At 50.9% G+C, this 13,022-nt stretch overlaps 6 protein-coding genes across 6 annotated transcripts; 4 read left to right on the top strand and 2 right to left on the bottom strand.

The window, feature by feature from the left end:
* Nucleotides 1–4: 4 nt before the first annotated feature.
* Nucleotides 5–478, top strand: LTR84_007819 (uncharacterized protein; the record flags this gene model as incomplete). The annotated part of the gene is made up of 1 exon (XM_064851371.1): nucleotides 5–478. The coding sequence occupies one exon, from the start codon at nucleotides 5–7 to the stop codon at nucleotides 476–478; it is 474 nt and encodes a 157-aa protein (XP_064710374.1).
* Nucleotides 479–1,454: 976 nt separating this feature from the next.
* On the top strand, nucleotides 1,455–3,222 carry LTR84_007818 (uncharacterized protein; the record flags this gene model as incomplete). The annotated part of the gene is made up of 3 exons (XM_064851370.1): nucleotides 1,455–1,605; nucleotides 1,662–2,645; nucleotides 2,729–3,222. 3 exons carry the CDS (start codon nucleotides 1,455–1,457, stop codon nucleotides 3,220–3,222), a joined length of 1,629 nt encoding a protein of 542 aa, XP_064710373.1.
* A 502-nt stretch (nucleotides 3,223–3,724) lies between these two features.
* On the top strand, nucleotides 3,725–4,849 carry LTR84_007817 (uncharacterized protein; the record flags this gene model as incomplete). The annotated part of the gene is made up of 2 exons (XM_064851369.1): nucleotides 3,725–4,651; nucleotides 4,718–4,849. The coding sequence occupies 2 exons, from the start codon at nucleotides 3,725–3,727 to the stop codon at nucleotides 4,847–4,849; spliced, it is 1,059 nt and encodes a 352-aa protein (XP_064710372.1).
* Nucleotides 4,850–5,625: 776 nt separating this feature from the next.
* On the top strand, nucleotides 5,626–7,428 carry LTR84_007816 (uncharacterized protein; the record flags this gene model as incomplete). Its single annotated transcript, XM_064851368.1, has 3 exons — nucleotides 5,626–5,946; nucleotides 6,030–6,890; nucleotides 6,949–7,428. 3 exons carry the CDS (start codon nucleotides 5,626–5,628, stop codon nucleotides 7,426–7,428), a joined length of 1,662 nt encoding a protein of 553 aa, XP_064710371.1.
* A 41-nt stretch (nucleotides 7,429–7,469) lies between these two features.
* On the bottom strand, nucleotides 7,470–8,757 carry LTR84_007815 (uncharacterized protein; the record flags this gene model as incomplete). Its single annotated transcript, XM_064851367.1, has 2 exons — nucleotides 7,470–8,636; nucleotides 8,692–8,757. 2 exons carry the CDS (start codon nucleotides 8,755–8,757, stop codon nucleotides 7,470–7,472), a joined length of 1,233 nt encoding a protein of 410 aa, XP_064710370.1.
* Nucleotides 8,758–9,246: 489 nt separating this feature from the next.
* Nucleotides 9,247–12,006, bottom strand: LTR84_007814 (uncharacterized protein; the record flags this gene model as incomplete). The annotated part of the gene is made up of 3 exons (XM_064851366.1): nucleotides 9,247–10,382; nucleotides 10,436–11,912; nucleotides 11,968–12,006. 3 exons carry the CDS (start codon nucleotides 12,004–12,006, stop codon nucleotides 9,247–9,249), a joined length of 2,652 nt encoding a protein of 883 aa, XP_064710369.1.
* Between the last annotated feature and the right edge of the window lie 1,016 nt (nucleotides 12,007–13,022).

The raw sequence follows: 13,022 nt of genomic DNA, 5'->3' as shown, positions 1-13,022 counted from the left end.
AAAAATGCCCAACGCCGGAGGTCTCACCGACCGTGAGGCGGCCATCGACGCGATGATTCGCTTCGTCTGCGCTCTGGACGAAGCAGATCCCGAGCTCTCGGCCTCATCTCTGACGGAAGACGCTGTCATGGATCTCACGCCCTTCAAGAAGATTGGCATGGACTATAGCGCAGTGGAAGGACGAGACTCGATCGTGCAGCGCCTGATGGACGCTGTGGGCAAACCACTCGACACAACACACTGCGCTACGAACATCCGCTGTACCGTCACGGGCGACACCGCCGAACTGACCAGTTGTGTCATGGCGCAGCATTTTCGTGCTGGCCAGGGACCTAGTCCTGAGTATCAGGATTACTATCTCTTTGGGAATCAGTATAAAGCTAGCATTGTCAGAGAGGGAGAGTTGTGGAGGATGAGGCATTTCTCCATCACGCCGGCTTGGGTGCAGGGAAATCCTGCGGTTATGAAGGTCACGTAATGGGCTAGAAATCATGAAAGATAGTAAAGGAGATGGGATGTCAGACCTGAAATCGACAATGACACATGAGATCATGTTCAACGAAGCTTTCTCATAAATGTTGACGTTGTTCATGGATCAGTGTGTAGGGAAAACGAACACTGAATTGGATTTGGCAGACTACATACAAAACAGAGACCTCGATTCTGTTACTAGCTTATTGAGCCTTATGCATGTGACTGACAATCTGCGAATCGAGCGGCTGGCTTCCCATGCCCCCGTCCTGAATATGTCAACCGCGTATCTGCAATCAGAATAGCAAGTGAGACAGTACAGCCGAGAGCAGATCGTGAAACCAACATTTGATCAGGAATTATGAGACCCACTTTCCCGACCACTGCACAATCTGAAAATCCCCATCATCTGACTCGGATATCACCCAACCGTTAATCTCACTAAGGAAGAAGACAAAATGAACGAACAGGACTCCGTCCTTCCGCCACGACGGAGATAATGGGAAATGGGCTCGCCGAGGTCTTTAAGCGAGATGGGTTTCCCCGCACAAGTTTTCAGGAGGTCGAGCCTTGTTGCGGGGAAGTCTGACCACACTTGGGCGCATCTGACCCAACGAGAGAATACGGAGCATGAAGAGCAGAACCGAGAAGAAAACCAGGGTTGGCATCTGGGGAAGCGAGATAGTGTGATTTCTGTCCGGCCGACCACGAACTTCTTTGCCCGAAGCTTCCGGTAGTGTGCTTCCCCATCCATCACCATTTGGTCATGATCCATCAGGCCGGGGTAGTGAACATCTGGTGACTCGCTCCGCATGCGACCCGACGAGATATGAGGTGGTCTTACAAAGCGACGAATAGTCTTTGAGCCTTATCAAATCGTGATAAAGTGATCCTTTGGGAAATAGTACTCGTCTGCTCATGTGAGTCCTACTCTTTGGCAGAGACGAGAGCTATCTGTGAATGAATTGTTCATTTTTGTAATAATGGCATTGTTATCTGCCATCCTGGAGACCTCTCCTACCAGACTGGTACTCATTGTCACTGTTGGAATTCTCTTGAGCGTGATCGTCCGAAGCTTTCTCAGGGAAAAGAAAACCATTCCCAAAGGTGCAAAGCCGCTACCAGGTCCCAAAGGTGAGGATTCATCGCACTGGACCGACCAACTATCCAACTCACCGTCAACATTATAGGCTGGCCAATTGTGGGCAATGCATTCTCGATCCCAAACTCACACGCATGGTTGAAGTTCAAAGAATGGGGTGACGAATACGGGCCGATATACCAGCTCCAAGCCTTTGGCACGACGTTGGTGGTTATCTCGAAGGAATCCATCGCCAATGATCTTCTCAGTCTCCGTGGAGCAATCTACTCGGATCGACCGCCGCTGATCATGCCCGGCCTGATTTCCGACAATGGATTTCTCGGTGCCGCGCGTTGGGATTCTTACTGGCGACGGGCTCGAAAGTTTACGCAGTCGATGCTGAGCACGAGTAACATCCAGCAATCGATACCAAAGCAGACGACGGAGGCGAGACAGATGGTGGTCGATCTGATGAAAGACCCTGACGAATATACGTATTGGCTTGAACGCGCCGGTGTCATGGTTTCCATCAAGCAGATATATGGGCTTGATGAGGAACGTGGACCGGTGGAGAAGAAGCATGTCCACGGAATATGCGGCTTCATGGAGAATATCGAACGAGTTGCTATTCCTGGTGCCTATCTGGTGGAGTTCATTCCTGGGCTCCTTCATCTGCCTACCTGGCTCGCTCCATTCAAGAAGGAAGCAAAGCAGCTGGTGAAACAGCACTGGGATTACCTCGCGCCCTTGGTGCAGACACAATCCACCAAATCTAAGACCAACCATCCAGAACAGCCTGAGAGTTTCTCTCAAAGATTCTTGAACAACAAGAAAGATTGGAATCTCGACGACCGTGAGATCGTTTGGGCTCTCGCAAGCATCTATGGTGGTGCGGCGGGTACTTCTTCAACTGCAATGCAGTCACTCATCTTGAACATGTGCCTATTCCCAGACTGGCAGAAGCGAGTACAGGATGAGATAGAACGAGTCGTGGGCAATGAGCGACTGCCTGAGTTCAACGACTCCAGCAGTTTGCCCACGGTCAGGGCAGTGATCAAGGAAACCATGAGGTGGAGGCCTGTTCTTTCTGGAGGTTTGTCAAGCGGTCCCATGAAGCCCTACCCTTTGGCATGATGATCATCTCACTAACACACGAGGTACTTTTCCAACATCTAGGATTTCCACATTCCGTAACCAAAGACGACGTGTACGAAGGATACCATATCCCCAAAGGGGCAGTAATCATGCCGAACCAATGGTCGATTCTGCGCGACGAGGAACAATATCAGGACGCCGACTCCTTCAAGCCCGAGCGATGGCTTGAACCATCATACTTGACCTACCAAGAACCATTAACAGAGTATCCGAACTTGAAGCGATTTGTCGCCTTCGGCCACGGCCGTCGGATCTGTCCCGGTCTGGAAGTCACGGAGAAGGCACTGTTCCTCCAGTTCTCAAGCCTGCTCTGGGCGTGTAACATCAACCGAGCGAGGGATTCAGCTGGCAAGGAGGTTGACATTCCGTTCTATGATTACACGGGCGTGTCAATCTCCACGCCGCGGAAATTTCGATTCGCTGTGGAAGAGCGGGAGGCGGGACGCTTGAAGCTCATGGAGGAAGCGGCTTTGAAGGACCATAGAGCTGAGCTTGCCGCCTCTAAAAGTTCCTGAAAGTGGTTTATCACCAAGGGTTTCGTGCCCCTAGTATAAATTGGTATTCAATCGTGAATCCGTACTCAACCCAGGTACCCGTTTAGGACTGGGTCTTACTACTTTACTTCACTATAAAGTGACCTAGCTCAACTCTGGCTCTTCTTAAGCTACTTAGCCTACTTAGGCCTAAGCTTCATCTATTTGTCTATCTCATCAACCGTGCTTAGTGCCACTTCTAAACCTGTACTTTTGTTGTAAATCCAAAATAGCGCCTTTCTGTTCATGCATGAGGCCGTTCGCCAAGATATCTAACAAGCGCGTCAGTGTTCTACAATCACTGCCACCGCATCGCCCAAAACGGCATGTGGAAAACTCTTTGTGTTTCTGACTTCGTCCGGTCCTCCGCCAAGAGTGTCCATCAAGGGATCAGCCAAATCCCCGAATGTGTGACTCGATGTGCCTCACATCGACTACCTTCCTCTGGTGCATTTCGGGGCATATAGACCGCTAGGGTGTCTGTATGGCAGAAACAGGTTTAGACAGATCTCGGGAGGACAACGAAATGGCCATCACCACGACAGATCAGCTCGAGCAATATCTCCTTGTTAAACAGATGCGTGTTAGCAAGATCACGCCTGTCTCTGGAGGCAGCTCGAATTATGTCTGGCGCGTCGTTACCACTGAAGGTCAGAGTATGCTCATCAAACACGCCGAACCTTTCCTCGCGGCACACCGTGATGTGGCTTTCCCCTTGTACAGGATGGACATTGAAGTTCATGCCATCAGGACCATCCCTGGCCTCATGCCTGCTGACGAGACGGTGCGACTTCCTGGGCTGCTGGATTACGACGAGGAGAACCACGTCCTCAGGCTCGAGGATGCCGGTCAAAGGAGCTTGCATGATTGCTATGACGACCCACGGCTCGATGTGCGGCTGGTGGGAGAAAACATCGGCAGGTGGCTCGCTCGACTCCACAAGGTCACGACAGACGAAAGTATCCGATGTCACTTCACGCATCCCGTGATGAAAAAGATGTATCGGTGGAACTATGAAAATCTGGCGGGCGCGCTGGAGAAATACGGATTTGACTCGGCCTTGGGAGAGCGCATCAATGCCAAATACGGGGCGCTGCTCGACACCGATGATGTCTGTGTGTGCCACTCGGATATGTGGCCTGGTAACATCCTCCTTGGGGATACTGTGGGCAACGGCGCCATGCCGCAAGTCACGGTCATCGATTGGGAAGCGGCGCGAAGAGGCAATGCTGTAACGGACATTGGGCATTTCGCAGGCGACGCATGGTTCCTAGATCGGCTACGCGGGGGAAGGGGCTTACTGGATGCTTTCCTGGGAGCATATTCGAGGGAAAGACCGTTGCGACAAGAAGAAAAGGAACGAGTCCTCGCGCAGTTTGGAACGCACATTTGCTTCTGGCCAACCGTATATGTAGGTAAACGGACTCAGGCGCGACGGGAGCTTTGGAGCTTTGCTAACACTCACTCTGTCGTATAGCGGTGGATGGCCGACAAGCACAAAAGGGAGGCTGCTGTCTATGGCAAAGCTGTCCTCGAGAATGTAGAAAGTTGGAATGTACAGTGGTTTCGGAACAGTGACCTGGAGGTTCTATTTCGAGAAGAGGATTGACGGCGATATTCAGGTCAGGACACAGCAATGGGCCTTGGAGACGCCAGGCTTCGGTGCCAGGTACTGGTGGAGGAGGATGATATGCCAGTTGAAGGCGTGCGGCGACCCTAGACCGCAAAATCAAGACGAGCACCAGTCACTTCTGCGTTTGAGAGTTGGGAAATCTTAGAGGAGGTGAGAGGAGGGTGAGTCACGAAGAAGTAGGTTTGTATCGTGGTTTTCGAGTTGGCAAATATCTGTAGTTTAACCGACCCGACACGAACGTTCTCACTAGTAAATGGCCCCCCCGCATTACTTCCGAGATAGGACTGTCGAGATGGCTGCGTTTGCTCCCACCACACTCCGAAGGCCAATGACTTCTTGGGGGGAAGGGGGAAGCGTTGACTCCCTTCGCCGATCTCAATGAGACTATGCAACAACGGAAGAACCCTAGGATGGCCAGGCTAATTAGATTCCATTATCGTTGTGCTAGAAATGAAGGTGGTGAATGGAGAAATTCTATGCCCTCCAAGAGTCAAGACACTCACTCAGTCCACTTTAAACTTTCGGACTAGGAGTTCGACGCCTGTGATATCAGAAGGAGACGCTTGTCTTGTCCCGAGGTCTAACGGTTTAGCATATCAACTTGAGGTGATCTTTGATTGTAATATCTCGCTCGCTCAGTCTCGCTCGAGTTTTCCCCTTGGGTCTATCTAGGTCGTCACCCGCAGTGTCTGAGATTGCAATCACCGGGGAACGTGTACACTACCTACAGTCAAGTCGAAATAGCCATCAGAATGTCCACCACCACCAGCACAACGCGCGACTCGTATGACAAGATCGCAGCACGCAAGCAAGCGGAACGGCAGAGCCTGATCCCCGAAGCATGGCGGCTCCCCGCCGAAAAGCTCGCGGAATACACATCGTCGCCCACGGCGAACGTGCTGCACGTGCCGCGTGAAAGCGGCATCTTGAATGAGCGCGAGCTCGACATAACGGAGAACCACGATGCCGTATCGCTGCTGGAGAGGTTGCGCAAGGGGCCCAAGGACGGCGGGTTCAGCTCGGAAGAAGTCGTCGTCGCGTTCTGTAAAAGAGCCGCTTTGGCGCAGCAGTTGGTATGTGACGAAATCGTCCGTTGCGGGATTCCTCGAACATTGCATTTTGGTTGCCTGGTGATGTTAATCGTGAAATTCACCAGACAAACTGCGTGACGGAGATTCTCTTCGACTCGGGCATTGCGCGTGCAAAGGAACTCGATTCCCGCCGCGCGGCGAATCCAGATGAGGCCTTGCCTCCGCTGTGGGGACTTCCGATCTCGCTGAAGGACTGCTTCAAGGTGCCTGGCTTCGACGCATCGGCCGGGATGATCCTCTTCGCTGAGAAGCCGGCGACCGAGTATTCTGCCCTGCCGAAGCTGCTGTATCAGCTCGGAGCGGTCTTCTACTGCAAGACAAATGTGCCGCAGACGATGATGACGGCGGACTCGGACAATAACGTGTTCGGGAGGACGCTGAATCCGAACAACAAATCATTGACCGCTGGGGGGAGTTCCGGAGGCGAAGGCGCATTAGTTGCGATGCGTGGGAGTGTGTTGGGGATTGGATCCGACATTGCTGGCAGCATTCGCATTCCCAGCTATTGCTGTGGCACCTATGGATTCAAACCATCCGCCAATATCGTCCCGTACGCAGGCCAGACAAATCCAGCTGCAGACGGGATCCCAGGCATCCTACCCGTGGCGGGTCCTCTGGCGACCAGTATGAGAAGCTGCAATTATTTCATGCAGGTCGTGATGAGCAACCAGCCGTGGAAAATCGATGTCGATTGTCTGCATATTCCATGGCGAGGCATTGCGGCGCCAGAAAAGGGCAGCAAGTTGAGAATTGGGATCGTCGAAGATGATGGCATCCTTACTGCTACGCCTCCCGTACGCCGGACCTTGAGGCAAGCGAGGGAGAAACTTGCTCGAGCTGGTGTGGAGATTGTAGATATCAAATTGCCAGGTATAAAAGAAGATAGCGCGACAATCTGGGCTTCATTCGCCATGGAAGGCTGCAAGGTCAGTGTTACCCAAGAAAACCCATTTGACCACTGCACACACTGACAAAACATCACAGACGGTCCTGGAATACATCGGAGCGGCAGAGGAACCATACGTTCAATCTGTGCAGAACATCGGGCTGGTGGCGATGAAATCGATGACCATGGAAGAACTCTTCGCGTGGAATGTGACACGCAGCAAGATCGAGACCAAGTACCGAGACCTCTGGCTCGAGAACGACCTCGACGCAATTCTGAACCCTCTGACCGCACACACTGCTCCCCCTCTGGATACCTGGTCGTCTATATCTCAGGCGATATGGAATCTGGTCGACTACCCTAGCTGTATCATTCCAACTGGGAAAGTCGAGGCAGAGGATGTGGTCGACCAGGCCGCCAAATATGGCGCTGACGATGAGAAGATATATCAACTGTATACCGGCCCTGAAGATTACAAGGGCGCACCGACCGCTCTTCAATTGATCGGCATGAAACAAGAGGATGAGAATCTGACTCTGTTGGCAAGTTTTGTGGATGGAATCTTGAATGAAAATTGATGTTAGATTGTTGTATCTCATACAAGAAATATATGACTGCGTCATTTGGCAGACAGCCCTCGTGAGCTTCTTCGCCTTAACAATCCTGAAGTGGTATGTTCGCTCTCCATACTCGTACCGATGCCGGAATCTGGATGAAACGACCTTCCTCGAATCTCTTGCGAGTCGCCTTCGTCATCTTCATCGTCGGCAACCTCATCGGCGCCGACTTGCTGCGTGATGGCATCATCATTGTCTGCATCCCTGCTAATCGCCGATAGCGGTGTCTCATCAAGAGTCTTGGGCGTTGCTGGCTCCGTGTCGTCTTCCTCAGTCTTGATTTTTGTACCAGTATCCGATTCTTGGTCTGTCTTTATCTGCTTGACCTCAGATCCCTGGTTGATCTGCTTCGGCTGCCATTCGTCATCCTTCCCCGCGGCTAAAAACGACGAAATCAACGCCCAAGCAAAGGCCATGGTCGTAATGCTTATCGTATAGAAGAGAGTAGTGAAAATGGCAAAAGCCGTCACACGATAATTATAAATCAGATAACGTAGCCCCTGGAATTTGGCCCGGAAGACGAGCTTAGCACTGTAGACTTGAAGAAGACTCGTGGACTGAAGTTCAAGCCGGGCATGGGATGGAACATTTCTCGACCCTCGTGGAAAAGACAGCAATTCGAACATGGGAACGACGAGATGAGACGAGTCCAGATCTCGAAAATTGAGCAGATGCCACGGCAGATGCAGGAAAGTGTGGCTGAGGGAGACGACTGGGGAGGCGTAGGGAAGGATTGCAGGTCGCCGAGAATGATGTAGAACATTGTCCGCGGTGATGTTGGTCAACCATGAAAACAGTGGATCGGGTATATTCTTTGCATTCGTACCGGTTCCCAGGAGAGACAAATCTAGCATGAAATTGCCAGCATCAAGGTTGACTGGTGTGCGTGGCATGTCCAACATTAGGTCAATGTCATATGCTTGTTGTGGGATCAACGCTGAAGTGTCAAGGTCTGTGGTGGCATGAGGATGGAGACCATGATCGCCATACTGGAGGTATAGAACGCGTTCAAGATTAATCTGGGGGATGTAGTTGTAGTAGAAGAAGCCATAGGCGGTGGACGAGATGGTCAGGAGGACGGTTGATGTGGTTAGAAAGAGAAGCGTGCTGAGATAGGCCTTGATGGCGGTGCGGGAGGTAAGCAATCGAATTGGAGCCAGAGACAAATCCTACGCCATGTTGTCAGTTGTACCTTTCGTAAGGGTCTTTATGGTTGTTGCTTACCACTGCGCGCTGGATCAGAGAGGATTCCATCTCCCCATCATCACTGTAGCGAGATTGATCCGCCATTGTGAGACGAGTATACACGAAAAGTGCATCGAAGTCTCAGTCAACTGCCATCTTCCCCAACAGATCCATAGTCGCTGAGTCCGCGCTACGTCGACGGAAAGCAAGCACAGACGAATGCAATGCTGTCAAGGATTGTTTTCCCCGGGTGCATGTGAAAGTTGAAGTCTTGATTGACCCGCGCAATTGACGCGACACGTCGAGTCGTTACGTCATAACACGTGGTCAGTCACACTATGCTTTGGGCACATTTCCACGAGAAACTGCGAGACAAACTCGACGAAACAATTTATAACATACATTAATTTAATCGTATTAAAGTACTTTGAGCCTGAGCCTTTTGTGTTCCGTTTAGCATGCTCCGTATTCCGGTCGTCCTGCTGATACCACGCAGAAGTAATGCCCAATAGTTTAACTCCTCATGCTTGAAAATAACAGTCACTGAACCATCCGAGCACTTGTAACATTAGTCTGATCACCCAGGGGTTTTCCTCAATACCTCACCACTCTCTCCCAGATAGGTGCCTGTGCCAGTGTCTCTTCGTTCCAGACCAACTTGTTCTTCTCGTCAAACTCGGCGTGCTCATCAGTGCTCAGTAGTCCAGCTTCCTTGTTGTCGTGAACTAATAGCTTGCTAACTCCACATTTGTCCTGTGCTAACCAGATGATAGGTCTAGGAGATGTGATGGCAGGGTTCAGGTAGGCTTGCTCATACTCTTCCGAGGTGTAGGCTGGCATCGGCATCTCAGCATCAGCTTGTGGCACAATAGACTTATTGGACTCGTAGTATTTCTGCACCAATGGTTCCAGACGACGGCTGAGAGCGTTGAATGGCTTGGTCTTGGGTTGAGGAGCCTTGCCATCAACATGAATCTTCTCAGGTACGGTGGTAGCTGAATGCTCCCTGCTTGATGGCTCGCCGGTTGGTTGCTCTTGTTTCATTTGGTTCTCATCGTCCAAGTTCTGATCTATCAACATGTTGCTGAATTTGTTTTCACTTAGCAGATCCATAGGAATGTGTTGTTCGAGTGGCGCAAGGGCTCGGTCGAGAAGAATCTGGAAGATGATGACTGCCACAAGGAAGACCACCATGACGATCAATGGGCCAATGCTAGCTCTGCTCTTGCTGATGCCAATGCCGAACAGTCCAATCAAACAGATTGACGACAAGTACACACCGACCAAGAGTTGTTTTAACCCGCGAGTGTAAGATTCACCCTTCATGTCGATGTCATTTCCGAATACAAACAACCAGTTGTATCTGAACATGATGTAGAGCAGGCAGAACCCAATCGTGGAGAATCCGAGAATAAGAGGCGAAATGCACGAATAGGAGATTGCAATAACCCCCAAGTTCGTGAACTTGGGATAAGTCGACCCCCAGCCGATGCCAGCAAGTTTCACAAAGCGATTGAATCGCTTGCGGGGTGTCTTGTCCAAGAACTTGGGACCCAACCAGCTAAGCATCAGCAGGGGAACAATGTTGAGAAGTTGAAGCCCTGCCTGCATAAGACCGAAGAGGATGAAATAGCTGATGTAGAAGTTGGAGGCTTTTGGCAGATTCTCAGCCAGAAGAGTAGGAGCAGAGCCTGGGTTCTGCACAATTTGTGAGGCCACAGCGGAGGCACCTGGGAAGAAAGTTAGTCGATCAATTCAAACTTGACGGGGGAAATCTTCTCACCTGAACTGAATGTCGTGATTAGGAAAACCTGGACGACCTGGAAGGAGAAGTACCATGACTGGGTCTTCAGCTCTACCGCGGAGAGAGTAGGCTCACCCGCGAACTTGGCGAGGAGCCGGCAGAAAATGGGAACCAATGCCATCAAGACGGCAAGCAAGACCACAGGTAAAAGACCAGTAACGACACCAAGAATGACCGAGGGGATAGAGTTGATGAAGCCAAGGAATGGCACCTTGTTTGTGAGGTAATTGATGTTTGACAGAATACCGACAAAGGCGACAGGAATGGTCCAGAACAAGATCATCAACCAGATAATGATTGTGGCAAGCAAGATCTTGACCTTTCGAGAGGCTTTGGTGACGCTCAGGTTCTTCCAGACAACTTCTTCGGGTTGAACACCGATGTAGCGTGGATCAAACTTGGTTCTGGACTCTCGACCGACAGTCTGATAAGCATGATGTGCGGCAGATTGAGAAGAAAACTCAATAAACGCTGCTGTCAACTTGGCATGCTTCAGATCCAAATGCTCGGTTTGTTGTTCACCGACGTGTCGGTCCAATTCCGAAAGGGTGCCTCGGCACCAATTGAGAGTATCGACCTTTTTCCAGAGTTGGGGCATAAGACGGTGGGATGGTCGTTTCTTGGCATCAATCCAGTGGTTGGGATCATTGTTTGCTGCTGGGGCGTCGTTCTTCTGCTTCTTTTCCTGCTTGATACGAGCAGCATTGGCCTGTTTGATCATCTTCATCTCGGCACCTTCAAGTTTCAACGCAGTCTTTGTTTGCAATTTGACGTCCTTCTCGAGCTGCTTGCAATCTGTTGGAATCCACACCTTTCGTACACTGGCTCCAAACATTTGTCGGAGTGCTTTCTCCTCGGTGAACTCCAAAGGCAGGCCCATGATAAGCAAGGTTCGGGACGAAAGTCTCTGTGCATGGGCAGCCGACAGGAAATATGCCCGACGCAAGCCAATGAAATTGATACGTTCACGGGCAATCAACAGAACAACAAAACCAAGGAAAACCCAAGCCATGAAGGCATGAGCGTAATATCTGATTGGATTGGCGATATTGCTCATGCTGAGTTTGTCCAACTGCTCTTGATTTCCACCACCCGTGATGTTGACGGGGAAGAGCACGGGCCATGTGACACAGCAGCCGACAAAGCTGATCACGATGAGGACTTTGAAGAAGCGTAGCCAGAGATAGCCATCGAGGGAGTTGTGCTGTAACACGTAGGAATCGGGAAGAGCAGTGCGATTTGTCAGGATTCCGAAAAAGCCTGCTCCCGTGCGAGGAGTTCTTCTCTCTTGGATCAGGAGGCGCTCATCGGATCTTGGTCGATAAACACGTGCTTGGCGAGCTCGTAGAATCAGAAACAAGGTGAAAGCGACTGCTGCGATGATGAGAGTTGGAACCAAGGTTGAGATGATGCCAGAAAGAGAATTCGAGCCGCCATCACGATTGCTGCCTTGCGACTATGTCAAGAGAGTCAGAAGGATGAAAATCATTTTATGGCATGAGTCAAGTTACCTGGCGAGGATATAACACATGAGTCCGTGTGCTATCCATGATGAGAGTGTATGTGGTGGAAGGCTGACCACGTCTTCAAACCGAAACGATGATGAAAGAAAAAGGATGGGAATGGAAACTCCAAACCGTCTGGCAGTGGAAAGGAGATGGGCCAGGTGAAGAAGAAGGCGCGCCACGAGTGTGGTTGGGCGTGTGTGGAAATATGTATATAGAAGGAGACTGGGGTGGAAGCAAAAGCATTGATGGCGCACGCCCAGAAACGGTATGACGATGCTTGAGAGGAAGGAATGAAAGCTAGCACCAAGGCTGATCACATCGGTGACTGTCACAACTTCACAAGTCAACGAAGGTATACTTCCGCTGTGCCAGTGTGGCTCCATCATGACAAGCAACCACTATTTGGATTGAGGCTTGTGGTCTGAATGCTAAACAACTTCAGCTGGCAATGGCACCAGGAAAGACGTCCTACGGTGATGTCAGACGCAGCAATGTGGATTCTACAGGGGTGCCAAAACCGAAATCTGCAAATTAACAGTGGCTGTCAGGGACACGGAGAGGGATCGATCGACGGAATGCATTGCTTGGTGACACGTTAAAAAAGTTGGACAGAGGGCACAAGGCGGAAGCTCCTTCTCGGAGATGGAGGCGGTGATGTCAACGGTGGATGCTCCTTCTTGCCGGGGTGTCATTCCACACGAATCATGTCCACCCACTAACTCGATTGACTTTGACACTTTGTGTGTCGGGATCTGGTCTTCAAACCAGGGAAATCGTCTTTGCTGATTCTCTCTCCCCAAGGCCACATCCTTGAGAATCCGTCCATTCAAAGCATATCGGGCTCACAGGAGAGACTCGAAATGGAAGGGATTTGGACGAGTCGGGACTCGGGATGCACTCGAAGATTATCCGTCAGCGAAAATAAAGTATCACATGTGGGGGGGGGGGGCGGTCGGCCCAGTGAAGAAGTGATGGACCACTAGTCCACTCGCCTAACCTTAAGCAGTCAGTCTAATCTCACATTGGCTTGGACCACTGGCATCTCAGCTTGGTTGGTT

Source organism: Exophiala bonariae, assembly GCF_035927105.1.
Source record: "Exophiala bonariae strain CCFEE 5792 chromosome Unknown scaffold_3, whole genome shotgun sequence".
Classification (NCBI taxonomy): Eukaryota; Fungi; Ascomycota; class Eurotiomycetes; order Chaetothyriales; family Herpotrichiellaceae; genus Exophiala; species Exophiala bonariae.
Note: the sequence above shows the minus strand (reverse complement) of the source record. Positions and strands in the feature narration are given on the sequence as shown.